This window comes from Falco cherrug, chromosome 7 (assembly GCF_023634085.1).
Source record: "Falco cherrug isolate bFalChe1 chromosome 7, bFalChe1.pri, whole genome shotgun sequence".
NCBI classification, from domain to species: domain Eukaryota; kingdom Metazoa; phylum Chordata; class Aves; order Falconiformes; family Falconidae; genus Falco; species Falco cherrug.
Genome location: NC_073703.1, coordinates 14,604,080 through 14,631,967, shown reverse-complemented (window position 1 = coordinate 14,631,967; position 27,888 = coordinate 14,604,080). Strand labels below are relative to the sequence as shown.

General features: G+C 40.0%; 1 protein-coding gene across 4 annotated transcripts; it reads left to right on the top strand.

Moving 5' to 3' along the window:
* SPPL2A (signal peptide peptidase like 2A) lies at positions 1-27,888 on the top strand. 4 transcript variants are annotated; one of them, XM_055715591.1, is made up of 17 exons: positions 1-174; positions 3,799-3,918; positions 5,125-5,307; positions 6,102-6,191; positions 9,550-9,683; positions 11,852-12,003; positions 14,180-14,276; positions 15,622-15,723; positions 17,004-17,085; positions 17,385-17,459; positions 18,166-18,222; positions 18,376-18,429; positions 18,860-18,959; positions 19,816-19,893; positions 20,219-20,379; positions 22,505-22,538; positions 27,113-27,888. In XM_055715591.1, exons 1-17 carry the CDS (start codon positions 121-123, stop codon positions 27,142-27,144), a joined length of 1,605 nt encoding a protein of 534 aa, XP_055571566.1. In that variant the 5' UTR covers positions 1-120; the 3' UTR covers positions 27,145-27,888. The 4 variants fall into 4 exon arrangements, with proteins under 4 accessions (XP_055571566.1, XP_055571565.1, XP_055571569.1 ...); XM_055715590.1 differs by lacking the exon at positions 22,505-22,538; XM_055715594.1 differs by lacking the exon at positions 18,376-18,429 and having other exon boundaries at positions 2-174.

Below are 27,888 nucleotides of genomic sequence, written 5' to 3'. Positions count from 1 at the left end.
GGCGGAAGAGGAAGTGGCGCCGCGCCGGCAGCCGGCGGCAGAGAAAGGCTGCGCGGCGGGTGCGAGGAGCCCCGGCCCGGCCCAGGCCCTTCCCCGAGCGGGCGGCGGTGGCTGAGGACGATGAGGGCCGCCGGGCTGCTCTGGGCCGCGCTGTGGGCGCTGCTGCTGCCGCCGGTAAGGGGCCGCAGGCGGCGCTGGGGCCCGGCCGTCGGGCGGGCCTGGGCCGCGGGTCGGCGGGTGGCGGTGGGGCCGGCCGGGCCGCCCGTCGCTGCCCCGCCTCTGCGGGCCGAGGGGCTTCCTCTCGCCGCCTGGCTGCTGGAGCCGTCCCCTGGAGGGCCCCGGCCGCCGCGGGCACAGTCCACGGAGCTCCCGCCTCCTGCGCCCCCGCCTCAGGCGCCTCCGGGGTGGCCGGGCCCCCCGCCAGGCCCCTGGGCTCCCCGGGCTGGGGGCGCGGGCCGGGCTGCGGGCGAGCGGTGGGTTTGGGTGACGAGCCCCGGTGCCGTGTGTGGAGCCGTTCGGGTTGGAGCGCCGAGGGGCAGGGGGGCTGGGGCGTGTGCGCGGCCGGGCCTCGGCCCGAGCCGTTCGGGCTGCGCTGCGGGAGCCCTTCCCGGGCTCGGCCCGCACACGGTGTTCGTCGCCATGGGAACGGGGGAGATTGCTCTCCGCCTCATGGAACAGCCAAATGGGGAAGCTGGAAACCTCTGTAATCTGTTTAGGCAGTATGAAGGACGCATCTGCATGAAATGCCGATCTACTAAGCTGCATTCTTGTTGGCTGGTAGCTTGTTTTTAATGTAACTTTTACCTTGTGTTGGTAAGGCAGGATACAGAGCACTTCGCTGCGGAGGGAGCCACCGCTGGATTAGCTCAGCAGCAGGTGCACAGCGCGGTTTGTTAGTGCCTTGAGAATGCCTTCGGGTGAAGTAGCTCGTGTCTCTCTGCGAAGGGCTCCCTCCATGCCTGCGAATCCCATGTACCTGTCCTTGGAGTTGCCTTGGGCTTTCCTGAGGAGTGGCTTTGCTCCTTAGCCCCGTGGTTTATTGCTGCTGACAAGGGGCTTCTCCTGCCCTCCTGGAAGACTCCATGCCCTGTGTCCTGCCTCCTCCTTTGCTCTACAAATGCAGTTGTAGCGGTGGTGACCAGGTCATTCAGCCTCGAGAACAGCATCCTGAGACTAACGACATGGGGACTCAGCACTTGGGAAGGCAGTAGGTGTTCAGCTGGGGACCGGTGCTGGTCTCTGAGCATGGGCACCGGTTCCCTGGGGTTGCAGTGCCCAGAGGGAGTGAGGGAGGGGTGGTTTGTGTGTGATGGGGCTACTGGCTGAACTATGAAATTATGCTTGTTCTGTTTATGGCTAGTTTTTTCCTACCTTTTTTACATTTCTGTGAAATTTATGTAGTTACTTGCTACGTACAAAATACCTTCTCCTTGTGCTTTTAAGTTTCTTGTATGTCTTACCTAGGTGCGAACTGTGATGGATATTGTAAACGTAGGCTTGGTTTGGTCTCTGTGTCCACTGGTTCATATAACTTGGAGTATTCTGCGTGGTGGAGTTACCTGTGCACTCCAAAGCTCAACAGCCAGCCTAAGCTCATATCCTGGCAGTGACAGGGACCTGTTGGGAAGAAGGAGGATTAAGAGAGAGCGTGAGATATCTTCCTCTCTCTCAAAGTTAAGAAATTATACAATAAAAGTTTAAAGGTGGTAGAGGAAGGAACCACCTGTCAGAAATAGGAAGAAACTTGTTTAAAGGTGGGGGGCCACTGGGAATTGTCTGAACCTGAAGTGAAAGGTGATTGTGCTCCTTTAGCTAAGGACAGCTGTCACGCCTCTACCCCATGTGGGAACAATTTTATGCTGGAGCAAGTGAGCCTATGGAAGCAAGATAATCTTCTCGGGAGCAGTTTTGTGGACACACTCTTACTCTTATACTTAAGTACCAAGACTGAATATGTGCTCAGTGAGAAATTTTTAATTTGCACATATACTGAGAGTAGGATTTGGTTTGTGCTGTTCGGTGGCACAGCTGACTGCAAGGCCATGTACCCACACTAGTAGCCCTTTTCTGTTGTGAGAGAAGGATAGTGAAGCAATTAGGAAAATAAAAGTTCAGCAGCATGCAACAGGATTTCAGTGGGGGTGTTCCAAACAAGGTGTAGCATGTAGCGCTTCGTTTTTGACTTCTAAATGCTGTTTTTAGAGCTCAGCAATGAATATGTGAGTGTAAGTGTTGTCCTCTGGTCTTCCCTCCCCTGACCTTGTGAGCAAGAATTGTGTTCCCTGATGCATCCCCAGAGAAGGGAAGCTTGCCAAAAAAACCTTGAGTATCAAATAAGCAAGCAATTACTTCTAGGTAGACTTATGGTTGTGTAACATTAACACTTGATTTCCTGGAACCCAGAAAACACTTATTCTACTTTGTGAAGCAGAAAGAGCTTTTAATGGATGGAAACATCTGGGGTTTGCACCTGCTGGAAGTCTTTATTGCTTTTAATTTGCCATTAGTTTGTGCTTTTAGGTGAGTGCGCTTAAGAGGGAAGCTTGATCATTTTTGTGCTGATCATAAATCATGGATCAACTTACATTAGCTGACAGCTAAAGAACTGTTATATGTTAAACAGTTAATGTGCTCAGGCCCTTTGACACAGTTCTCCTAGCAGATGTTCGTGTGCTATGGCCAATATAATGGATTCCTCTGAAGAAGGTTTTTTGCTATTCAAACCAGGCAAACATAAACCTCTGGAACAATATCATTGCATGTTTTTCTTTTCTCTCTAGTTCTCGCTGCAGAATACTGATAATGCTAGCCTGAGGAGAAATGCCTCTGTAGCACTGTTAATGATTGGCACTGTGTATCTGACAAATATTTGGGCTTCCCTCCACCTTACCCATGCCTACTTCTAGCTTAGTATCTCAGTGTTCTTTCAGACAAGCCTGGAATTTTACAACAGGATTTAATTATTTTTTTTTAAATCTGTTGATACTTCTTGATACCGAGGTCAATTTCTCTCTCAAGAAAAATAATTTAAATGAGATCATGTCCCAGTTTTCTTAAGATGACACTTCTTTGAGGTACAAATTATGCTTGTTTTCATTACTTTGGAGCTGTAGCTGCATCTAATCCTTTTATGATTTATCCACTTAGATACCTTAATGCTTGGGGAGAAGTATATATCCATAAAATTACTGGAAGTTTTAAAATTCATGTGTATTAGTAAATAACAGAAGTCATATTACATGAGGGACTCTGAGAGTAATCTTAATAGACCAAAGTATTTCCTCAACTACGCAAGTTCTTTAAGTGGCACACTAGTTGATCTTATTGTGTTTACAGTTATTTGATAAAAAAAAAATATTCTAGGAATTGCCACATAATACCATAATTAGTAGGAGAAGTCCTAGAATCTGTGAGGAGGGAAGGACTTTAATCTACTTTTCCATGTACTGTTTTAGTTGCTTTTTAATTTTAGACTTTTTGGAAAGTACAGGACACAGAATATGCAATCATTTGCTTGGGTTTCTTGATCGTATTTTACTTGGTGACATGAACTGTACATGTAACAAATACATTATATTTGAAGTGAGGATAAGCAGCATTATACAGTGGCTAGGTTCTTGCTAGTTTTCCATCTTGCTCTCAAGTTACCCATCTCTCATGGTATCGGTCATTATATAAAATAATTATTTGAATATTCTTTTTCTCTGAACAGCTCTTTCTCTTTCTAAAAACTTTTTAGAGGAATGTCTATATACTGATGTTCTGAATTAAAGTTCAGAATACCCTGGTTTATTGCAGGTAACTGCAGATGAGGGGATCCTGCACGCTTCTGGAAGTGGCATACCTCCCGTAACAAAGGATTATTGCATAATTTACAATTCTAGTTGGGTATCTCTTCCAAAGAGCCTGGACAATGCTGTAAGTAGTTTATAACCGTACTTTCTAGATGAGAATGCAATTATGAATTTGGGTCAACTATAACTGGTCCTCAAACTTTTGAGTTAAATAGGTGCTATGTTGAATATTTACCTTTTTGGGTCATGTTGTTCTCCATCTCCCCCAAAAAAACTACAGTGAAATTTTCTGTGTTTTAAAAATCCAGCTTCTAAAGCTTACAAAGGTGATACTCGCTGTGTGCTTAGAACCCATTTTAAATACGTTTACATATTCATCTGATGTAATTTTTTTTTTCTTCCGGTGTCATCAGTATGTCTAGGTTTCAGATTTATGAGTAAAGCTTCTGTTCATTTGTTTACAAAAATATTGTAAATTTTTGAAACAGTTTTCTTATATTGGTTCATCAGTTTGATCTTCTGTGTAATTGTCTTGAAAACATGTGGTGAAATAGGAGATTACCTGGCATGTAGCATCATGCTGTATGTTCTGAGTGTGTTTCATTGAGCCAAACTGGGGTGTGAGGCAGAAACATTTTTTTAGGTGCTCTTCCTATAAACAGGAAATACTTCGTGTTTTGAAGAGATCAAGCCACTCTTCTCTCCCTTTTCTACTGTGGTTCATTAACATGTTAACTCAGTGTTAGAACAGTAAAAATCACTTGTCTGCCCCAAACAACTTTGCTGTGCTACTTTGGCCACTGGGATGCCTTGACTGGCTAAGGAAAGCTGACAGTAATTTTAAAATGACTGTCAATATGAAATTGAACTTTGAAGTAAGGATAGAAATAGTTTTTTCTAATTCTCGTGTAGTAAGTAATATGTTACCAGGCTTCAGAACTCTGGTTATGGTGTATCTGTCAGTGCTTTTTTTGGTTTGTGAAGCCTGGGAATATCACAGAGAGTACACTGGATTCCCCAGAACTACAAGCAGTGATTTTCCTATATAACAAGTTTCCTATGTTTAAATTACAGCAACAACTGCTGTGAAATTGCATTTAGAAGCAGCCATATATTTCAGCTATATGCTGCTCTAAATGTCCCTCAGTATTGCAGGCTGCAGAAACTGCTGCTCTGATTTTATGTTCCTGAATTACTGATTCCTTTCTGTTATACCTCTTTCATGGCAAATTTCAAGTTGGGAGGCATAGTTCTGTAGCCTTCTACATTAGTTTGCAATATCAAATTTCCTACTTCCATCACGTATCTTTTCTCCCTCTTCTCTCTGCAGACTTTCAGAACTCTGGAAAACCTGACTTCTACGGTACTCTGCAGTTCTTCTGAAGTTCCTTCTGGCTTAATGAAGGACAAAGCAGTTGTAGTGATGAGAGGAAACTGCACTTTCTTGGAGAAAGCAAGAATTGCACAAAGATTGGGTGCTAAAATGCTGTTGATTGCCAGTAAGCCTAGGCTGGTAAGTCACAACCTGAAGTTTTCTTCTGTAGTGAAATAGCGTCTTATCTGTTTGGTCCAATGCAGTGTTGTGCAGGGTTAGCTGAGAGAAACCCCAAAAGCAGAGGATGCTGGTGATGGGTGGGATTCCAGCACGAGTGATTAACCTTCCCCACAGAGCACGGTGCTGGCACGACTGCTGTTCCTGAGACTGAGAGGGTCATTCTGAGTTAGCTGTGTGCAGTGCTGTGCTATGGCATCTAGAAGTATCTACAGCTGAATTATATTTTTAGTCATGTTTTTGTCTTTATCATTCCCTAAAAGTAGTGTACTCTGAACTCCCTGTAACCCTAGGTGACCTTGTTGTAGGCATGTGTGACAAAAATAAGATAGGAAAATGTAATCTAAAACTGGAAATAAAAGAAAAAAGGCTTTTTGAGAGATCCTTGCATATACTTCTGTTGCTTTTTGGTTCTCAATTGCAGCTGTAACATGTATGTAAAAATGTTTGCAGTTTGTGAATTTGTGTGATTATCCAGGAAAGTTACTCTTGTTTTAAAAATGTAGAGAATAAAACCAGAGTTTTGAGTATCCTTTGTAGCACTATAAAAACATGAGAATTTTATGAATCCAGATGTGTTGGTAGTATTGTCTGTTTTGATGTAATTACATCTGTCTTAACCTTTTGCAAAAGGTGATGATTGAGCTCCCCCCCCCCCCCAGTACATTGAAATCTAAAGGACAATCCCCTTTTAGGGATCTAACCTGCATTACAAATAGGCTTAACATACTTAGCACTGACACTTTCCCTTTTAGTCTCCTCTTTCAGATAACAAGACTGATTTTGAAGATGTGACTCTTCCGGTTGCTCTTATAAGATACAGTGACATAGTAGATATGCAGCTGGTAAGTAATATAACTTCAGCGTGTTATGGTTTGTATAAACTTAGGTTTTTGAACAAATAAAATCATTTCAGGTCAGCTATGGATGTCTGCCTGATTTGAATGTACTTAGATACTGCTTCCAGTTTCACAGAAGAGGATAGATATTAAGTCATGGAAGTACTAGTCTTCCTAGTTTAGGTTAATTTGAGAGAATGATTAATTAAACTCTAAGAATGGGAAACACAATACCTGACTGGAGGGGTGGTAATCTTGGGAGTCTTCTTGCGAAACAAGATAAGCAGCCTTCCAGTAGACTTGTATACGACTGAAGGTGCCTGACACACATCAAGAGCTATAGCCCGAGAGGGCTGTTCCTTTAGCACAGTAGCTAGGATAGCTGAGCTTGTGCCTACTGGCATGATATCTTTCAGGCAAGCTGTACCTTGTCAGGTTGGATCTTGAGGAAGATGTGAGGGTGGTTGTAATTTTTGCCAGATGATGAGCTCGCTCCTTATATAGCATGACGACATCTGTTACAGAGCAGTTAGGCAGTATAGTTTGAGTTGCAGCTGCCGAGTTCATGGTGAGATGCCAAGTGTGTGTCATTAAAATGCTGTGATTGTGGTATCTCCTGTGCTTGATAAGCAGGGGGTTTTGTGTTTGGGGTATTTGGAGTTCGTTTTCTTTGACCTGTAATATCAGGATACAGACTCTTGCAGAGGGTTTTAAGGAAAACAGTATCTTTTCTTCCGTGTGGCTTTTTCTGTTGTTTTTTTGTTCAGTTTTGTTTTTTATCTGGTGTTAAATAGCTTTGCTAGGCAGGAGTTGCGCTGCACACTTTTCTGTGAATAGCAGAGGCTAGCGCTAACCTGCGTAGTTTTAGCTTCTTGGATTGAATTTACAAGCTCACTTCACCATTTCTGCTCTTAATCTTCAGAGCTGCCATGGGAGGTTGTCTTAGGTAAGTATGCAAACTGAAACCATGCCTAGATATATAGGACTTTGGTTGTTTACTGTTCTCGTTAAAGACTGGTTTTTGCCAAGCATTGACATGACTGAAGGTTTATGATGACAGTTCTCAGTTTCCATAGTTTTGATGAATACTGTGTTTTGGGTTGGGTTGTCCTCTGTCTTCAGATTTGTTCCTTCAAGACAGACAAGTGTTTTTCGCGTAGTTGAGTGGTTTTAAGATATACCCCACTAATACGGAAGGGAACTAGGGCAAGGTTAGACCTCTGATTTGTTCTGAATCTTCTCTGTACCACTTCATTGCCTAGTGCTGCTTGGGGTGGTGTTGTGTAGCACCACTTCTGTATAGCTGTAGTAATTCACCAAAGTAACTTTGCTAGTAGATTAGCATGCTGGATGATGTCTCATAACGCTGTTGAGCCAAAGAATTAGTTTTTATCTTATAATGAGGCTGCCCTCATAAAAGTAGTGAGGAACACAGCCTAGAGTACAAGTGGTCCTTTCCTAGGTCTGATGTAATTTTTGCCAAAGCTTCTGTCATGTCACTGGCAGCTGTTGTTTTGATTGGTGCGTGCTGCTTATAAGCTGGCAGCCATTTTACTCTTCCTACTACAGTTGTGTTTCTGTTTTAACTCTTCAAGGCTTCTAAACTACCCCTCCTGTTTAGGAGAGAGGGACAGCACCAGTCTGGGGGTAGCTAGTTTGTATGGACATTCCTTCTTCTTAGACGACTTCATCTCTACTAGCCTTCACCATTCGTGTCAGGTGTGTTATAAGTCTTGATAGCAATACCAAGAGTATTATGAATCTTCTAGTAGGCGGACAGCTCTCCTGGGGAGTTATCTGATGCAGTGTGTTTGATTCTAGTGCTCCCTGTGGTGGAAGTTGAGACTTTGCAAGTTTTTAGTGAAGTGCAGAACGACAGGAACAAAAGGAAACAATCACTCTAGATTCTGATGTGAATTATACTTTATAAGATTTATGAAACTTAAAGGAAAAACTGGATTAAGTTATGTTGGAATTGAAGACTAAAAAAATGTATAAGCCTTTAGATTTCTTGGGGTTTTGGTGCTTTTTTTTTGGTGTCTGGGCTTTTGTTTGTTTGGGGTTTTGTGGTTTGGTGTTTTTGGGTTTTTTTTACATAAATGATGCTGTAATTTGAGTAGAGGTTTTTTTGCCTTTATCTCATGTTATGTTCCACTTTGTACAACTGCAATGTTTCACTAGAATTTAATTTTCTGGTTTTCTGAACTTCTGTAACTTCAGGCAGAAGAATGATTTTTAGTTCTTCAGGCTGCAGTAGGGTTAATATCTGTAATTAGGTAATTCAGATGCTAAAATGAATCAGCTTTCTTCACATATGGCCAGTGTATTCCACTACACTACTTGGCTTTCCCTTCAGTCTTTCCGCTGCCAGTTTGAGCTTCCTGTAGCCAGACCTGCCTGGCATGTTCGTCTCCTCTCCTGCTTTTATTGTATGTGCAGGCTGTTAACAAATCTGTTGTTCTGCTGCATCTCTGAAGTGTATATCTGCTCAGTACCGATCAGTAATCACTGCAGGATTGCTTCACGTGCTTTGACTGACTTGGATTACAACAGCAAACCTTTCTTCCCTGCCACCTTCCATTTCCTGTCAAATCATATTCCTTGTTTCTTAAATCCCACCTTTCAGTCAGATGGCAGCATTTTTTTTTTTTTGCTTTCAAGATTTTTGTCCGATTTGGTATCAGTTATGTCACCATGTTCCCTCCCATCTTCTTCAGTGTCCTTCAGCGGATTTTTTTTACCATGGTCTTGAATTTTTTCAGTGGAGTGAAATTGCTTTTTTTTCCCCCTTTGAATCCATCTCCAATCATGTTCATGTAAAGCTGTGAGTAAATAACTTTTTGACAGTTTTCACTGTGTCCTGTCTGAAGCATCGTGCCTGTATCCGAGCTGCATGTTTTGTGGTTTCACAAGCTAGAGGTAGACCTCTGCTGGTGTCACAGTGGACCTGTGAGTTTGTGTTGCAAATTGATTGACTCGGATATGCTTTCCTGCAGAGCAGACATCTCTGATAGAACTTGATATATTTGGGGGATGAGAAGCATTTGGGCTAGAGGCACAGCTGCTCAGAAGTGTTGAAAGAATGCAAAGTAGTACCATTTTGCCTTGTGGAAACCAACGGATACTACAGCAGTAGTGATAGGGTTGTTTTCAAACCTGACCATCTTGAAAGATAGTATGGAAGGCATTGCTTTATTACAATGACCAAGGCAAATACATGGGTTGTCTTGTACAGTAGGTTGAAAACTTGCTGTCAGCATTGTGTAGGTTAAGAGCAGGAAATTGTGATATATCGCTTATTTTCCAATAAGATGCATAATTTCTTTGTTGTCCTTTATGAACCACCTTGCATGTTATATTTCAGACACTGGGAAATGAAGTTAATGTGACTCTGTATTCACCACCTTTGCCAGAGTTTGATTGCAGTATGGTTGTCATCTTCCTGATTGCTGTGTTTACAGTGGCACTAGGAGGCTACTGGAGCGGAGTAGCAGAACTGTAAGTTTTTTTTAAACAGAACTGCTTAAAATATGTAGACTATAAACTTTGTGAAAACTGTTGATATGATTGGTGACAAATTATATTCTTTTAGGTTGGTAGTTAAAAAATTAGAAGACCTAGGTGCAATTAGCTGCTTTGCCATGAAATGCTTGAGCACTGCAGCCTGTGAAAAATCACTGTAGGTCTTTGAGGAACCTTGAGTAGTTGATTGTAAAAAGTCCCTGAGCGCTAATGCTGCTCTTGGGAGGAGGAATGAGTTAACATGTTGACAGATTACCAAATACCCTATAACTAGCACCATAATACTCCAATATCCATGATGAAAGTAGGTATTTTAATGACACCTTTAAAATCCAGTGATCCAAGAGGTACGTTTGTAGTTGAATGTAGTGTCTGCATTGACAGGGATGTGTGCAACTGCTTCATCCCAGCTGGCTGTGCAGCACCCTCTGGGATGTCTCTGCACCGCACTTCTGTCACTAGGGGTACTGGGGAAGGCTGTTGCATTGTGTCTGGGTGGCTCCAGATAGTTAAAGTCCAACCAGGCTTATCTGCTTCAGCTTTCTGTGTTACCTGGTGGAGCAACAGAGCGGGGGCAATAGCAGCTCTAGGACTAGGAGAGGTCAAGGAGGCAGCAGCAGTCCCTGGGCAGGGAAGGGGAGGGAGTAGAAGTGTAGAATGTGGCAAATGCAGGAAAAAGAGTAGTAGGGCTTTCTGCTCCATGCTTGAGGGATGTGCAGCTTTTAGTGAGGTGAGGCACGCTCGATGCACGGACCTGGTTTTAGTCTGGGGTTAAACTGGGTATAGCTGGCCTTTGAGAGCATGGTGTTACTCTGCAGTGTTTCTTGGATGTCTGCGGATGCTAAATGGACCACTGTGCATAGCTACCTAGGGCTTCCTGTTCTCAGCAGTGTTCTGGTGCTTTTCTCCCCAGAACAACAGGTAGTGGATTGTATGTGGTAACAACAGCTTCATCTTTCCCACTAGTTATGCAAATCTAGTGATTTTTAAAGAGATTAAGCAGGGGGGAGGGGAGTGGCAGCCTGTGTGTCCTTTTTGTCTTTTTTGTTTTTTTTAAGTTTGCTTTGATTATGCTTCTTTTTCACCCTGCAGTGCTATAGGGTGTGACTGCACTAAATGCTAAAATAAAATGTGGTGCTGTCTCCCATATTGAAAAATACCTAGATTTAATTATATTAAACTTGTTAAAGTGCACTTTCATAAATCGAGAATGAGCTGCTTTTTTTTTGAAGCTGCTTATTCAAAGCATGTCCTCTGAGAAGGTGATTCATCCAACAAAGTGCCTTATTCCTGTGGGTTTTTCCCTTTTGAAGGTAGCTGTTTCAGTGCTGAATTCAGCATTTTGTAGGTAGGTTCTGGGATTTGTCAGGAACATGCTATCTGATGGGCAAGTTGCACTAGCGTCTGTAACTAAAGAGTAGAAGGTCTATGGGCTCAAAGAACAGACAACAATTTAAGTCTCCTTATTTTGCATAGTGAGGTATAAATATGGAGTATGTATGCACAGAAATCTTACTCCCAGCAAAAATCCCCAGTTACACCCTCCCTCTTTCATTTACTCTGTAATTATGAGGTGTAAGGGTAAAAGAACTAGTACTTAGCTAGCTTCATTCTACTAACATGAATGGGGTTTGCAGACATGTAGTGTTGGTAGTTGAGGTTTTAAAACTGTGTAATACCTGTGATTTTGATTTATCACAGGTATATTTATCGGTTGACTATCTTTAGTCCAAGGAATCCTATAGTCAGAGATGATGTGCTAATAGAGTCAACTATTAGATGTGCAACCTGAAAAGGGGTTTAAGAGTTCTGATATCGGACTAGTTTTCCTCACATGGAGCAGTGTTTTGGTTGAGGTCACTCCTTAAAGTTGGCAGTCACCACACGATTGGAAAGGAAGGCAGTTAAGAATCTTTTCCTTGTGAGCTATGCTAGGTTAGAAGTGCGTATCTCCATTAAAAAATGGAGAGAAACTCAAACAATAAGCATACAATCTTTCTGTACTTGAAAGTCTTTTTAATGGTATGAAGGATTAGACTAAAATGCTGTCAGTCTAAATGCTTTATGACCAGCAATTTGGGTCAGTAAAATGTTTTTGTAATCTGTCGTCTGAGTTTAATGTGTGTGTTGTTTTCTTAAAACAGTGAGAATTTGAAAGCAATAGCAAGTCCTGGGGAGAGAGAAACAAGACGGAAGAAGGAAGAAAATGTTACTTTCACCCCTGTAACAGTTATCTTGTTTGTTGTCATCTGTTGTGTCATGCTGGTCTTACTTTATTTCTTCTACAAATGGTTAGGTAAGAAACAATGGATGATCTCATTTCACTTTTCCTGCATGATCTTATTGGGTGTCTAAGTCTGAAAAGCTAGACTTCTAAATGAAAACCAATGTAATATTTTAAATTGTTCCCTCTGTGTATGAGTTGAGAGCTGAAAAGATTTAGTTGCTATTTAAAAAAAGAGAAGCTTTCTTCTGCTCTCTTACAAAGGCTGCCTTGACAGTCCTTATTCTGAATGAAGTGATGTCAAGGAGAGATGACTAGCAACTAATAAAAAAAAAAAGTAACGCTGTATGTTGATGTCCTTGGGAGGGTGGCGCTGATAACTTAGTGTTTTAGAGTGAAAGCTTTTGTTCAGTATTGTGATGTTGACATTGAGTTAGTGGTTGCAGCACCCTAATTAAAGCACCAGGCAAGTTGGCATTACCATAATGGAATAAACTCAAGCATTCTAGCAATAAGCAAAGTTCTTGAATTATACAATTCCGCTAGAATATAATTTCCGAACTGTTTGTTAATTTTTACTTCCCCCTGCCCTTCAATTCATGCAACCAGAAAAGGTACACTGTTTTAAATTATGCTTTTTAGTACAATTTAACTTTCATTCTGAAGCTTCCTAAATTCACTCTTTCCTAGAGATTTGTTACCAGTTAAGCTCTTTTTTTCTGCAAAAGAGGCCTCTACCATCCTGACTTCTGATTTTTGTTTAGCTTTTGTTATCTTGCTATGGGTAATGCTACCTTTACTACACTTGCCCCACTATAAGACTGATGAAGCTTTTAATGCAATCTAAAGGTTCAGGTTAAAAATGTTTCCTGTTTGCTCTGAGATGTTTCAGGTGAGATTTAGGAAGAAGTAAAGAAAGAGGCCTCTATTGAGAAACGGAGAGGAGTAACAAATTGGGGGGAGGAAGAAATGTGAATAGTTTAAAGGAAATATGTAATAGCCTTGTGCTGAGAACCCTTAGTTCTGTGCACTTTGGAGCAGACATGTATGAAATTTAGAGGTAAAGAAGCTGTTACCGTGGTATGACATGCTGTCGCAGGAGAAAGAATCTGTACTGAATTAAACCCAAGCAACCAAAACCCACCCACTTCAGTATGTCACTACTGTGTGTGTGAATGCAAGTCCTAGTACTGATACTTGGGAGTTAAGATTGATGCTGTAACTGAAGTACTAGGGAGGGAATGTTTCCAGCATAAAGCCAGTTGAAAAGCTGTGGTCTGTGATGGAGTTCTCTGTACCTCTTTTTGCAATTATTCAGACATTGTTAATACTCCATTGTTGCCTCAAAAATTGAGATTACTGAAAAAGCTGATTTCTTGCTGACTTCAGAAGAATCTGTGGTGCAAAACTGCTTGTTTTGCCTGTTGGGGGCTTAACAGCTCATAATGGTACACGATCCTGGTTACAACTATAAAATCCACCTTCATTGCCTGTTTTTTTCAGTAGTCTCCTTATAGACTTTCACAATTGCTTATATATATTGCTTATTCCTTATAGACTTTCCACAATTGCTCTCTAGCCAGACCTTCACTACCAAAACCAAAAGGAACCCCAAGTAGCAAACAACGGGTCTTGTTGTTTGTCCACATCTCAGGGTGCTTACCATAAGTTAGAATACACAATATGTAAGTTAGAAAATGGAATACAGAGTTTTTTCTTAACCAGGTGGTTCCTAGCTATATAGACATTCTTAGAAGGCATGGGATCTTTAGTATCTCAAAATGCCACCTAAAGCATTAATTAGGTCTTGGGGACGGTGAAACTTTTATGCATAAGCAGACAAAGTGATTCAAGTTAGAATTTGAAGTGAGGGATATTAACAGAAATTGAGGAAGCTGGTAGTTGTAAAATAGCACTTTGGTTTTAGCCATAACCAAGTAACAGTATGTGAAAGCTGTAACAGATGACCTATTTCTTCTTAAAGAAACGTGAGGAAAAATAATAAAAAAAAATTTTAAATTCAAAAATTTCAAAGCTCAAGTCTTTGCTTGATGAGAACTTGTCATGGCAGAGATGCTCAGAATTCAGCACTTTGTGTAATCAGCTGACTAGGGTCTCCCATGACTGGTATCAAGTCGTGCTATAACTGTTAACAGTTTGTATCCAATGTACATTGTTGTGTTTGATTCCTGTTCACTATTTTGTTGCATTTTGTCACTGATTCCCATCTTTCATTCTTTTTATTTAGTGTATGTTATAATATCAGTCTTCTGCTTGGCATCTGCAATGAGTCTATACAACTGTCTTGCAGCGTTAATAGCAGAAATACCATTTGGGCAGTGCAGGTATTGTACACCTTTCAATTAGTATAAATGTAAAGTTTCTTCTGGGTATCTTCTGGTTGCTTGCTACTCAAGGTAGTGTGAAAATATGACAGTTTGACAAATTGTTTCCTGTATAGTTTAGTGCGTGGGATTGTTAAAAGAGAAAATTACAAGCTCCTTTAATTATATATTAAAGGTGTATGTAGCATAATCAACAGTTAAAATAGCATTGTGGGAGATTTGTTGTATTACCTTTATTTGAAAGCATTGCTATAATCAAGCTTGAAAGGCTCTGCTTGGCTGTCTGAGCTTGGTTTTATGAAAACTCTGATTGATTGTAGGGTGTGCTCGCTTTGTTCACCAAGGAGTTCTGGAAGGGTGCATCCTGCACATTTGGTTCTGTTTTGAGCTAGTACCATGCTATAGGCAATAGAGGTTCTTTTTCCTCATGTTAATCTGTACTGTACCTGTGACAGACCAAGTTTTAACTTTTTCTTGCGAAGGCAACGTATTGCTTGTGCCCTCTGAAGTTAGTGGTTACAGTCCTAACTCAGGTAGTGTGTTATCAGTGTACAGATAGCTGCTTCTTACTACTCCAAATTAAATATCCTGCAGGTATTGGTGAGTATGGGAATGTCCCTGTTTTCCTCCCCTGTGTTTTCCCTTTAAAAAACCCAAATTATTAATGCCACAGATGGTTCTTTTCCCCCAAACAGCAATGCTTGTAAGCCTACGATTGTGTTTGCATGTTACTTAGTACAGGACGTTAGTGCCAGGTGATCCAGTAGCCCATCAGGTAGAAAAGACAGCAGGTTTTGCAGAAGGTGCAGGACAGCATTACTTCTGTCAGATAACATCAGTTCAAGAATTGTCCCAGAAAATTGAGTAGGCAGTGGAAACAGATTGGCTCACAATTTTGCAATACATAGTTACTCCATTTTTACTCTTGTATTATGTGTCCTAAAATTGATTATTTTTTTCCCCAACTCTCCCCCTTTTCTGGAATTAAGATGCAGCTGTCCCTCAGTGATGTAGTTCTGTTGGCACATTTGTTATATGACAGAAATGGATTAAATAAATTCATTTGCTTGCTGCCTTCCCTGGATGTGTTGGCTAAAATGAGGACTGTCCATCAAAGCCCAGCTTGGCTTACTCTCTGTAGGCATGTTTCTAAGGCAGCCCGCAGAAGGACTGGTACTGCAGCTGCAAGAATAATGCCACCTGGGTATGCATGGAACAAACAGGCAAAGAAGGTCTCAGGATGAGAACATCTTGTCAGCTTAAGGACAGTACAGGCATGTGTTTTGACCGTCACAGGTTCTCTTTTTTTTTTTTTTTTTTTTAAATTTTAATTCCTTTCTTTTAGGATTGCATGTTGCAACAAAAACATTGAAGTGAGGCTTATTTTTCTTGCTGTATTCTGCATAGCAGCAGCTGTCGTCTGGGCAGTGTTTCGAAATGAAGATAGGTAAGTGATGCATTCTGACTTAAAAGAGTAATATAAATAATTGTTGTTAATGAACTTCCCATTGTATAACTAATTCAGGAGCATAGCATCCTTCTAAACGCCAGTGCCAATTTAAAAAAAAGTCGTGAAAGTATTTATGAAGCTTAACAAACATGGGATAATAGAGAACAAAGCTATACAAATGAACTGTGTAGTAATTTGAAGGTACAAAAAAATACGAAGATGTGGAAGACCTAGATTGATCACTAATGATTGTTATAAAAAAAAAAATACTGCAAAAATAGCATAGGGATTATAGGACCTGTGCTTCCTCTGGTCCAGTGGAAGCACAGGACCACAAATATAGTGCAATCCTAAGTAGCATCTTGAGCCAGATATTAAGTAGGGCTTCCAATCAAGTGAGCAGTCATACAAGTGAGCACCAAGGCCCTGTTATGGCCTCTGTTCAACTCATTTTCTCTATGGTACACTGATGAGTAACGGTGCTGTGGTTTAACCCCAGCCAGCGAATGAGCACCACACAGCCGCTCGCTCACTCCCCCCTGCTCAGCTGGGGGGAGAAGTGAAAAGGTGAACCTGAGAAAACTCACGGCTTGAGGTAAAGGCAGAGTAATAGGTAAAGCAGAAGCTGCACACACAAGCAAAGCGAAACAAGGAATTCGTTCACCTCTTCCCGCGGGCGGGCGGGTGTTCAGCCATCCACGGGAAAGCCCGGCTCCATCACATGCAACAGTGATTTGAGAAGATAAAACGCCGTCACTCCAAACGTCCCCTGCTTCCTTCTCCTTCCCTCGGCTTTATGTGCTGAGCATGACGTCATGCAGGCTGGCATGTCCCTTGGCTCAGCTGGGGTCAGCTGTCCCGGCTGTGTCCCCTCCCAGCTTCTTGTGCCCCCCAGGCTGCTCGCTGGGGCGGGTGTGAGAGGCGGAGGAGGCTTTGACTCTGTGCAAGCACTGCTCAGCAGGAGCTAAACCGTCTCTGCACTATCGACGCTGTTTCCAGCACAAATCCAAAACATCGCCCCATGCTAGCAACTATGGAGACAGCTAGCTCTATCCCAGCCAAAACCAGCACAGTTACCTATTTATGATCAGACTAGTGTAAACTGACTGTCCTGATACTAGTATTTTTGTGGGTTTGGTTGCAGTACTGCCTAAAAACTAATTTTTTGCTTTCCAGTCTGTTTTGCCATCTTGCTATTTCCAGCAAAATCTAAAATCATTACACTTAGATCCCAGCAGTAATTTGAACAATGTGTAAAAATGTATTCTTATTTTTAGGTGGGCTTGGATTTTGCAAGATATTTTGGGAGTTGCTTTCTGCTTAAACTTTATTAAAACACTGAAAATGCCCAACTTTAAGGTACTGTAAGTTACTTACCTTAAGAAAGTATTCTAATGCCATGAATCTGTAAGTTCAGTGTCAGGAAGTAGGTTTTCAACACTCAAGATTATATATATTAAATAAGAAATCTTTACAGTTTTTAATAAGTTTTAAAATAAATGAATCTTGTTCTAAATGTTATGCTAGAATAAAAACATGGTGGCGGGTGGGGGTGGGGTGAGGATGAGTTTCTTGTTTTTTTTATTTTTTTTTTATACCAGAATCTCGCTATACAATCCTTGAAAACCTATGGTAATACTTTCTTCTTTTTTTGCCAGTCCTGTGTGATACTTCTAGGCCTTCTCCTTCTATATGATGTGTTTTTTGTTTTCATAACACCATTTATTACAAAGGTATGTCTGTGAATTTTAAAATAAAACAAAGAATATTGTCTGGTCATTGTGGGGGAGTATTTTTGTCTAAGGGATCAGTGTTTTCAGTATTTTCAATGCAGAAATGCTGGCTGACCTTTTCCCCGTTTAAGACAGCCGTGGCCTAAATTTTCATCGTGTATGGGTTGTAGAGCATAATGCTTGTGTAGGTGCCATAAGTTTTCTTAACTAAGTTTTCAGTAATCACGTGGCCAAAAGTAAGCAGTACCCAACTGTGTGACAGGATGATGATGAGAAATTACTGTCCTCCAGTTTTCTTCCTTCCTTTGCTTTTAACATACGTATATTGGAACGTGCTCTACTACTTTCTGCAGTGCTCATTTGCAATATAGTATGAACTGTATGCAAGTGTACCTTCTTTTAATTAGAAGCACAAAGCTAATGGCAGAAAAAGCTGATGCTGTTCTGTCTAAATGTCCAGCTACATCTAGTGGATTTGTTGCTTTTTTTGGTTTATTTTTTTTAAACAGTTATTCTAGGCTGGACTACGTGCATTTAATGCAAAACAGTGTTGTATAATAATGTACAATACTAGTGCGTTCACTTCAACATTCGGGTATTTTCCAATCCTGAATTGTACAGTGAGGTTCAAGCAGTTTTTGTGAATGTCGTATGAATGTTTTAGTATATTAACCCACTAACTTTTGAAAAATAACCTTAATTTCAGAATGGGGCAAGTATAATGGTTGAAGTTGCAGCTGGTCCTTTTGGAAACAGTGAAAAGGTATGAACAGTTGTTATAATATGTGCAACATAAAAATACACTGTGTAGCTAATTCATAGCGTGCTTTTTGGCATAACTTTCTCACAAAATATAGCCAGCTTCTGCTATTTTCTTTTAAGTATTAAATACCTTTTGACTTGGGTTTGATCCTAGAATGATGGAAACTTGGTGGAAGTCCCTGCTGAACGCTCAGCTCCCCATGAGAAAGTAAGGATTGTATTTCAGATACTGGATTTTTAAATGATTCCCTCTGAAAAGACTATTCTTTTGGGGAAATCCTAACTGTCCAAATTTCTCTTCAGGGCCTGGATATCATTGATCAATACTCTATAGTTAGGTTAATAATCCAGACTTTTTATTCCCATTATATGGTTAAATGTTGTTTTAACTTTTTGTTTTGGTGTGTGCATATTTATAAATCTGAAATTCCATCTTACCTTAAGCTTTATCTACTTGCTATGTTGGCTTCTGGTTTTTACTTTAGGTTCTACCTATTTTGAAGTTCTTCATAACAATAAACAAATTACATTTAAACTGTTTATTAATTTAAGCAAATGAACAAAAAAAAAAAACAAAACCAAAACACCAGGATGATTTAGATTAGATTTATGTGGGCTTTTGAAATACTGTTTTACAGTTACCTGTGGTTATTAGAGTGCCTAGACTTGAATACTCTGCATCGACACTGTGTGACATGCCATTTTCATTGTTGGGTTTTGGAGACATTATTGTCCCAGGTGAGCAAATGTTTTTGGCAATTGTAACTTACAATTAAATATTTTGGGCTTGATTCATGACTGACTTATATTAGAGTTTATTCTACAAAGTAATTACTAAATAAAATGCAGCAGTTTGCCTTGATGTATCAATGCAGGGTACAACAAAAGCCACAATGTAAGAAGGTTTAGTATGTTACAGAACACTTAAATAGTGAAGGGTTTTTGTTTTTCTGTTGCACTGTATTGTGTAAATGCAAATCCCAGAGAGAAATCCAGTTGTCAGTATTAATTAAATCTCACTGAAATCTCACAGAAAGCAAGGATCCTGTGACTTCATGGTATTTTTGTATCCTAGACTACCTAATTAGAGGTGAGGTAACGGAAAATATATTATCAAATTTTTCCATCTTTCCCAGAAGAGCTGAATTTTGCCGTAGTTGGAGTCTTGAGCAAATTACTTAAGTCAGGCACAAAGCACCATCTTGTGAACAGCGTGCAGGCAAAATTGCTGATTAAGCGCTAACATAAAAATCCTATTGAAGAAAAGTATTAAAACTAGGTTATTGCTCTTCTGTATCAGAAAATTCAAAATAGCATGATGTAATTAACTTGCTTTAAAAACCAAAACCTTTTAATACCAAGCTCACTTGGCTTATATTTCCCTTAGGGTTTTCATTTTTAAGACTTACTGTAGGATTTCTTAAACTGCTTCTTGGCTTTCCAGAGATAAATGGGAAGGAGATAACATACAGTAATGGGAATTCTTATTATAAATTCTTTTTATTCTGCTTTGATTTGGAGGATTGCAGAGGGAAAAAAATCATGGGTAAACATTTCATTAGTCCTTTTTTAATTAATTTTTTTTTCCTTACAGGGCTTCTGGTTGCCTATTGTCGAAGATTTGATGTTCAAACAAGTTCATCTTCTGTATACTTCATTTCCTGCACAATAGGTAAATCACAGTACTTCAGCATCTTCATGGTAGCTGTTTTTCAATGGCAGGGCTAGATGGTTTTCTTCAGGTAGAGGTTTGGTGTTGTCAAGAATCTCTTTATCATCTTTTTAATGTGCCTGCCCTTACTTAAGGCGAGTATTCTTTATGGTAGTCAGTTGCTTTGAGAAAGCTTGCAAATACAGAGCAACGTATTGTCCTTCTCTTCTTCAATTATATTAACAAGATACTAATTTAAAAAAATAGTAATTCTGGCTTACTGAATGAGTGATGCTAATTTAAAAATTCACCCATTCCTGATTGATGTATAAATATCTTTTTATAGCTTACGCCATCGGTATGGTGCTGACTTTCATTGTTCTGGCATTAATGAAGATGGGACAACCTGCCCTTCTCTATCTTGTACCATGTACACTCATAACTAGCTCGCTTGTTGCTTGGCGGCGCAAAGAGATGAAGAAATTTTGGAAGGGAAGCAGTTACCAGGTAGGCTGGATGCCTTGAGTATTTTGTTGTTAATTCCTTTGAGTATATGCTTCTCTAAGTACTTGGTAATATATCACCCACAATCCAATTTTTACTAGTCTTTATGTTATCTTCTGGAACTAATAAAAGGAAAAATAGTTTTTACTCTTAAAAAAACCAACAACCCTTGGTAGTTAACAAAGCTTAAGGTTCAGTACTCATGGGGAAAACTTTTATTTAAAACTTGTTCTATTTTCTTTGAAATGTTTTTTTATGTTTTAACACTTCTCAACTATCATCCTGATGTGGTATGATATGAGTCACTGAACTAAGCGTGCAGATTCCAGTCTGCCCTAGACCAGCATTAAGAAACAGTTCAAAAAAAGTTGGTGATCAGTTAGAATTTCAGAAACGTTCCATGCATCACTGCTGCTCTGCATCGTCAGGATTACATGGAGCACTCGGCAGCGAAGCGGCTGGGTGGTTATATACTGTTTTCTGTCACAGCGCACACTGTGTGCGTTGCCTTGGGTATTCTGCATTTCCCCTTTGGTTATCCCTAGCACTACCCAGGCATCGCAGTCTTTAAAATCTAACCAGTGGTCTGCCTCTGACATGGGCACATTCTCCCTGATCTGACTTGCTGTAGTAACCGAGTGTGCCCTTGTGAGCTGGTGTTTATCAGCAGGCAGACCAGTCTCACTAATACCCTGAATTTTTTTTTTTTTTTGAGACCTAAAGTCCAATATTGTTTGAATTCAGAAACTATCACCTGCATCTAGGCTGCACTGAGCTCAGCTCAGAGGATGGATAGTCTGTTGCCGGGGGGAGATGGGTGATGTGAGGTGGTTGGTGGAAAGAAGCAGCTCCTGCTGCTTCAGCTTCTGGGTTGCAAGGTTTAGGTGCATCAATGGAAGTGGTAATTCTTGTAAATGTAAAACTGCAGCCATGCAGCTAATACTATGGTATTATCAGCTAAACACTACCTTTTGTTGCTCTAACTAACATCCTACACCTGCTTCAGCTGGAGCTTGGCTATGTATGAAATTACTGAGGGAATCTTCAGCTTTAGCTAGACACCCTGTCTTTTTGTCTACAAAACAACTTCTCCTGTGATAGGTCCAGTGACTACAAATCTTTCTTTGTAGATCAGAATGAATTTGGCTTACCAGGCATTTCTTTATAAATTGGTGATTGTTTGCTATTCTAATTAATTAATTCTAACATAAACAGTGTGACAAATATGAAGACCAGTAACTCTGGGTCGGTTGCGGAGGGGGAAAAAAAGCTTTGCAATTTATTTTCCTCACTTGAGTTCTGAGTAAGATTGGCCTAAGTAAATCTGGCAACTCTCGTTAGTGACAACCATTTCTTGCACTTTTCATAGCAAAACTCATACTTGGAAGAATTATGTTGCCATAGTAGTTATTTCATGTCCTTTCAACTGCTTTCTTGAAGGATTAAAACTGCTCTGAACTTCAGCTTGTTTTGAGGTCAGATGACTTAATTTCTGGCACAATTTAAGATCTTGATTTCCACCACCCTGAGTTAGAGTTGTCTATGATTGAACACCTCTGTGTAACTTTACTAACTCCTGTTTTTCTACAACTTTCTGAAGAACATTTTCTATATTTTTTTTCCAGAGGGTGTTACTCAAGTTGCACTCTCAGAATGCTGCAGTGTTGATCTTTCTCATGTGTTGTCCTCCTCATATAAAGCTGTATTGTGAACTGGCCTTACTAAACTTACAAACACGCAACTCCCCCACCCAGACAACCCACACAACCCCAGAGCTGAAATCTCCAGCTTTCAGTGCTCATTCTGAGAAGGAAATATATAGAAAGGTGACAGAAAGCTATTTTTTGCTACAGCAGTGGTAACTTGGTATGGAGCAGAGCTGCCCCATTGACAAGGGTGACCAGACTTCTGTAGAGGTTAGCTTTGTTTTCATGGGAAACTTTGCAGACTTGTTAGAGCAAAGCCCCCTAAGAACAGGGGTACAAGAGCATGTGCAGTGTGTGTATCATGTAACTAAACTTCATGAATGCTGCTGTTTGTTTATAGTCCATTAGTTAGCTTTTTTGAGTTTTGGGGTTTTCTGATTTTTGTTGTATATGCTTTTAATAATGGAATGAATTTTATTTAGGTATCGGACTCCCCCAGGACGCCTTTGCTACAAGGTGTGATTATGGCCTTCTTTTAATGCAACTTTATTAATCATCTTATGGTTTCTTTTTTTTCCCTGTGCTTCCTCTTTTCATTCTTTTTTGCATCTATGTTCTTTAATTTTCCGAGTAATCTGATAGAAGATGGTAGAAGTGAAGACAAGCTATAAATCTGGTTTTATGTTTAGGTGTTGGGTGTTTTTCTTCCTTTAAAGGAATGCAGGAAAATTTATATAAAGTACCAAAGGAGCCATGATTCCTAAGCCTGAAGGCAGGCTTTGTATGCCTCTCTACTCTGTAATTTCCCCAGTCCCTAGGAGTGTCTTCAAATATTTAGAATTGGTGTTAGTTCAGCTACTGTTTCCTATATGGAACTTAATTTTTCTGTGTCTCTGCATTGACATGAAAACCTGCTTAGTGCTAGACAGTGATTTTGTTGTCCTCTGTTACAATGTTCAGCATTATAATTTGCCTTTACTAATCATGTCTACAGTCCCTCTATCATCTTGTTAGTCGGCAGTATACTTTATCCTGTACTGTCTGCAGTGCTTGCAGTGGGATAGGGAGCAAAGATCCAGACCAGCTTTTGTGGTCTTGCTGCTACACAACTTCTAGACTGCAGCAAGAAGGTTTAACCTTGCTAGGCTATAGTTCATGGCTGCGAACACTGACAGTATTTATTTTAACTGTCTGCTGTCTCAAGCACAGTATGGAGGAAGCAATGCAAGCTTTAAAATTTCAGCTTTGTACAAAATTTAAGCATTTAAATCTTGAATTATATAATCTTGAATTATATTTAGTCAGCAGTCTGGAGTGACACATCTGTTTATAAAGCATAGCTTGTCTGCCCTGTACACTGAAGACAATTTGAGATGGTGAACTCTGACAGTGAACTGAAAAGTACTTTTCTCATTAGCCTCTTTCTTCTAATAAAGAGTACTTTTAACAATGTAAGTCTCATTAGAAAGCCTTAATAATAAAGAAATTAGATACAAAGCCAAGAAGAGGTTAGGAAGTGGGAGGGGTTGAGTGCAAATTAAAATCAGATGGCCAGACTGTATTTTTATAACTTAAAATTCTTCTGTCCTGCTGTGTGCACTCAAGTTCTTGGATAGGATTGTAAAGTCAGTTTTTCAATTTCTACTTTATACATACAGAAAATACTTGACTCCCTAAGATAGCTCTGAGGTCGCATGATTCTTAACTGAGAGTATTGATGTTTCTGCATAATGATGCAGTCTTAAATTCTAGTTATACTGTGTGTAGCTTTTTTGTGGAGTAGTCTTGAGGTGTAGTAAGTTGCTGCACAGAAAAACATTGTAACTATTCACTGAAGCGCAGAGATTTATTGAGGGAGCAACACACCTACTTTCCTACCACGAAATGGGCAGTATTGCTGCTGTGAAGTGTGTAATAAAGGTTTTTTCTAAGTCTTCTGGATTGCTTATAGTCCTCGTGTGTCTGCATGATAAACTAATTTTGATACTTTTTTCCCAGTTATTGATTTAATGAAAAAATATTATTTAGTTTTTATAGCAGGAAAATCTATGAAATCATCAGTAATATAATGAAAAATCTAGTGGACTAATGCAACTTTGAAGTTTCCCAGGTGGCATAGTCTTGCAACTTTTCAGACTGTCAGTTTTGAAGGGTTTAGCAAGCTTTCTTAATCTCTCTTTGAAATAATAATCAACAGATTTATCATCAGCATATTACACAGCATGCATGTGCTGTTTAGTACTGTAATTTTAAATCACACTTGTAGTTACTTGCAAATTAATTATCGCTAGAAATTGTTAAGAATTATGCGAATGCGACATCAGAGTGAATCTTGCAGGCAAGTGTTGTGCGTAGGTACTATGTACTCTTTTACAGGTAGGAGTATGATATTGCAGCTTCTGGTTTGGCTTGGTGTTTGGTTTATGGAGGGGGTTGGTTGCGTTTTTTGGTTTTTGATAGTTCACAGTGTTAGGAGATGGCTTTAATTAAAATACATTTATGTTTAACCTCTCTTGACACCGCCCACCCCACCCGTTAAAACCTGTCAGGAATTCAGATATGGAAGAAAATCTTCTGAATCTCTTCCACTTTATAAATGTTTGTTAGCTCTCCACAATGTATGATCTAATTGCTTTGGCTTTTTTGAGGCTTGAAATGACACCTTTGTCTGGGATTTTAGCATGGTGCCTTCATCTCACTGCTGTTGTCATCAAGATTCATGCAGTTTCTGCTGAGTCTTTGAGGATGAAGTTGTCCTGAGAGAACCTACAACAGAAATACTTTTGGAAAAAGCTGCTTAATGCAATCTTACATTTTTAGAAAGGCATCTGTTGTCCCTGACTTCAAGTTGTGGGCTACTCTTCTTCTATATGGTGGAGACATTAAAATGGGGGTGGGGTGACTTGCTTTTTTTTTTTTGCCTTTTTGATGTACATTTATGTGCATCAAAAAAACCCAAACACCCTTTTGGTTTTAAAGTGAACTTAAAAGTTTGATATATTAAGCAGAGGCTTTAAATACAGGGGGCATCTCCAACATAAATACATTTTGTTCTACTTACCTTGCTGTAGGATTAAGAGAAGAATCTTTGACTCTGTGCTACAATTCAGCATATCCCATAGTGTTAACTCCTTCCTTCTGGAAGCATCTTGTTGATTTAGGAGGGAAACACTTTACAAAAATGCTTCCCCACACTACCTTCTCTGTTAGCTGTTAGATGATCCTCTCTAGGATGGAGGAAGATAATGGCATTATTTGATGTAATGTGGTACTGCGGGGGTGGGGGTGTTTTTTTGCCAGAAACAAAACTTCAATCCTCATTCAAAATGACAGTTTAACTTCTGTAATTGTAGGGAGTGTTTTGCTTTTGGTGACTTTTGATGTGGGTTTTTGGTCACAGTGCAGGGAAAGTTCTAGATATTCTGAAGTGAATGCAACACTGTCATTAGCAGAGGAGCCTGGTATCTGCTACTGGATTGAGCGTGTGCTATTGCTGTAACTCAGTTCTTGGGTGTATTGGCAATGCCTTAATTCTTACTGTCTTAATTCTGACACATGAAGGATGTGAAGGATTGTCCCTAGTTTTAGTCAGATCTATATATTGTGGCCATTGGGCTCTTCTAAGCCTTACCCAAGTCCCAGTGACTTGTTTCTGCCTTCTGAACTGTCATCTCACCTTCCTGCACAGCATGTTGTTGTGTCTGGACTGGGAAACAGCTTGTTTAAGCAAACCTGCTTTTAATAGGACATGTTTGTATACCTGCAATGAAACAATTCTGTTGGCATAAGAGAAGGTATGGCACAGAGGTGGGTCACAGCTAGAAAAGAAGAGAGAAGTTAATGGAACTGCTCTCTTTGCCCTATAAAGAGAATTATACCACGCTAAAGTGCATATGACAGAACAGTGCCAGAGCCTAGCTTTGTCTTGACAAGGATCCTCCAGCGGGTGCTAGTTAGACAAGAATGCAATCATGTCCTCTGTCGTGTGGAAAGCTGTTGTACACCAAGACAGGGAGCTCTCTTACTGTTAGGCAGGATGTGCTGGTATGGAGGAACAGATGTAAGGTTTTCTACCTTTTGACACTGAAAGCATTGTGCCCTTGTCCTAATAATCCTGCCACGCTAGGCATATGAGCTCCTTGACACATTGTCTTTCAGCATTAGTTTTACTGCTTCTGTACCTTCTGTCTGTGGTTGTCAGCTATGGAAACAGGCCAATCCTTGGGCTCTTGTTAATCACGCTTGAAGTCTGAAGCCTTCAAACTGGTGGGTCTTACTTTGCCATGCTAACAAATGTGCATGTTACCTCTGTAATTTTAGTGCCTTGTCCTGTGGAGGAGACAGGAGCCTTTGTTGCCCTGGTTGCCCTCTAGCAGTACAGCGGTGGGTAGGGAAACAGGCTGCTTTTTAGTCAGGAAAAGTGCAACGTTGTCTTGTGTTATTCAGGTGACCTAATCAGTTACATTAATCGGAAAGTATAATCAGTCTATATAGTAATTTGGTTTAGATTTTCTTCTGTTGCAGACTTTACAATTCAATTTCCTTTATCGTTTTTACAATAAAATGAAAATTTACAAAGAGATGTTGGCAATACAGTTAGTAAAAACTAACTGTACTATAGCTAGCCTTTACAGTCGTGAAAAGAGAAAGCTACTCGAGAAGAGAATTCAAGCTATTGTTTGCTACCTGTAAATGTTAGGTAGGATCCTAGGGCCTGTTTCTGGTTCTACAAACCATGTTTTTGAAAAATTTGCTTAACCCCAGTCAGGTGGCTTGGGGTTTTTTCCTGTATTTAATAATTGAGACACTTTTGACTTACAAGTTTTATTTCTTGTAGAGGACTTGAATCCTTGGTTGGAGGATGCTTTTGTAGTGGGAAGCATTAGCTAAGAGAGCTTTGATTAAGTTGGCTTGAATACTTTTCTGATCTATAGAGGATTTCTTACCTGTATGCTGCTAAAATGCACTCTAACACATGTTTAATTATATTCCTCTTAGCTAACAAATACTTTGGAGCAGTGGGGGAAAAGCAGTATTTCTTTGTAAGAAGCTATTGCTCTTTTTTTTTTTTTTTTCTTCCCTCCATTTAGATGATGGAGCACCTGGATTACACAGGAAATGAAGAAAGCACAGCATCAGCCAGTGAACAGCCTGGAGGACAATAACACGTAGGATCCTGATTTAAAATAGTATTCAATTTTTCTACAAATAAATTACAGTAAATTTGGTGAAACTTTACAATATTTCTCACTCGGTAAAAGGATTTTTTACTCCAGCTCCTATATTTTTATGGAAAATATTGTTAAAACCAGAAAAGTTATCAAAAGAGACTTGCATTTTTACAGCCAAACCATAGCTAGTAAAACTGTGCCTTATTTCGATATAAATAAAAGATATTTTCTATGCAGTTTTCCAAATGTGTTTCTATACAGTATATTTTTATAAAAAACACTTGCCCATATCAATTTGATGCATTAAATGTTTTCTTGATTTTGATTATTCATTTTTTTAAGAAGTACAGTACCCTTTGTAGGATTTTTTCCAGATTTTGAATGTAAAGATGGATAATAATGTAACTGTACCAACTAAAGAATGAAACTGTAGTTCCATTACTAAAAGTAACTGAATAAACTGTGTGTATGTTAGTCTACCTACATTGTAAGCCATAAAATAGAGAAGAGGGCAAATGTAGCTTGGGGTTCTGAGCTTTTCCCCCTACTGCCCCTTGCCTCCCCCCCCCCCAGTCACTGGCTTAAATCTTATGGAGACTGTTAAACTTTGATGCAAGTCTTTGGATTATATACATCACCAACCATTAAAAAAAAAAAAAAAAGTTGGGGAGGTACTTACACAGTGGTCCTGGAAA

Coding starts and splice junctions, on each gene's coding strand:
- SPPL2A (XM_055715590.1), top strand. CDS start 121: ATGAGGGCCGCCGGGCTGCTCTGGGCCGCGCTGTGGGCGCTGCTGCTG. Junction 3,919..5,124: donor CAAAGAGCCTGGACAATGCT/GTAAGTAGTTTA, acceptor TTCTCTCTGCAG/ACTTTCAGAACTCTGGAAAA. Junction 14,277..15,621: donor ATACCATTTGGGCAGTGCAG/GTATTGTACACC, acceptor CCTTTCTTTTAG/GATTGCATGTTGCAACAAAA.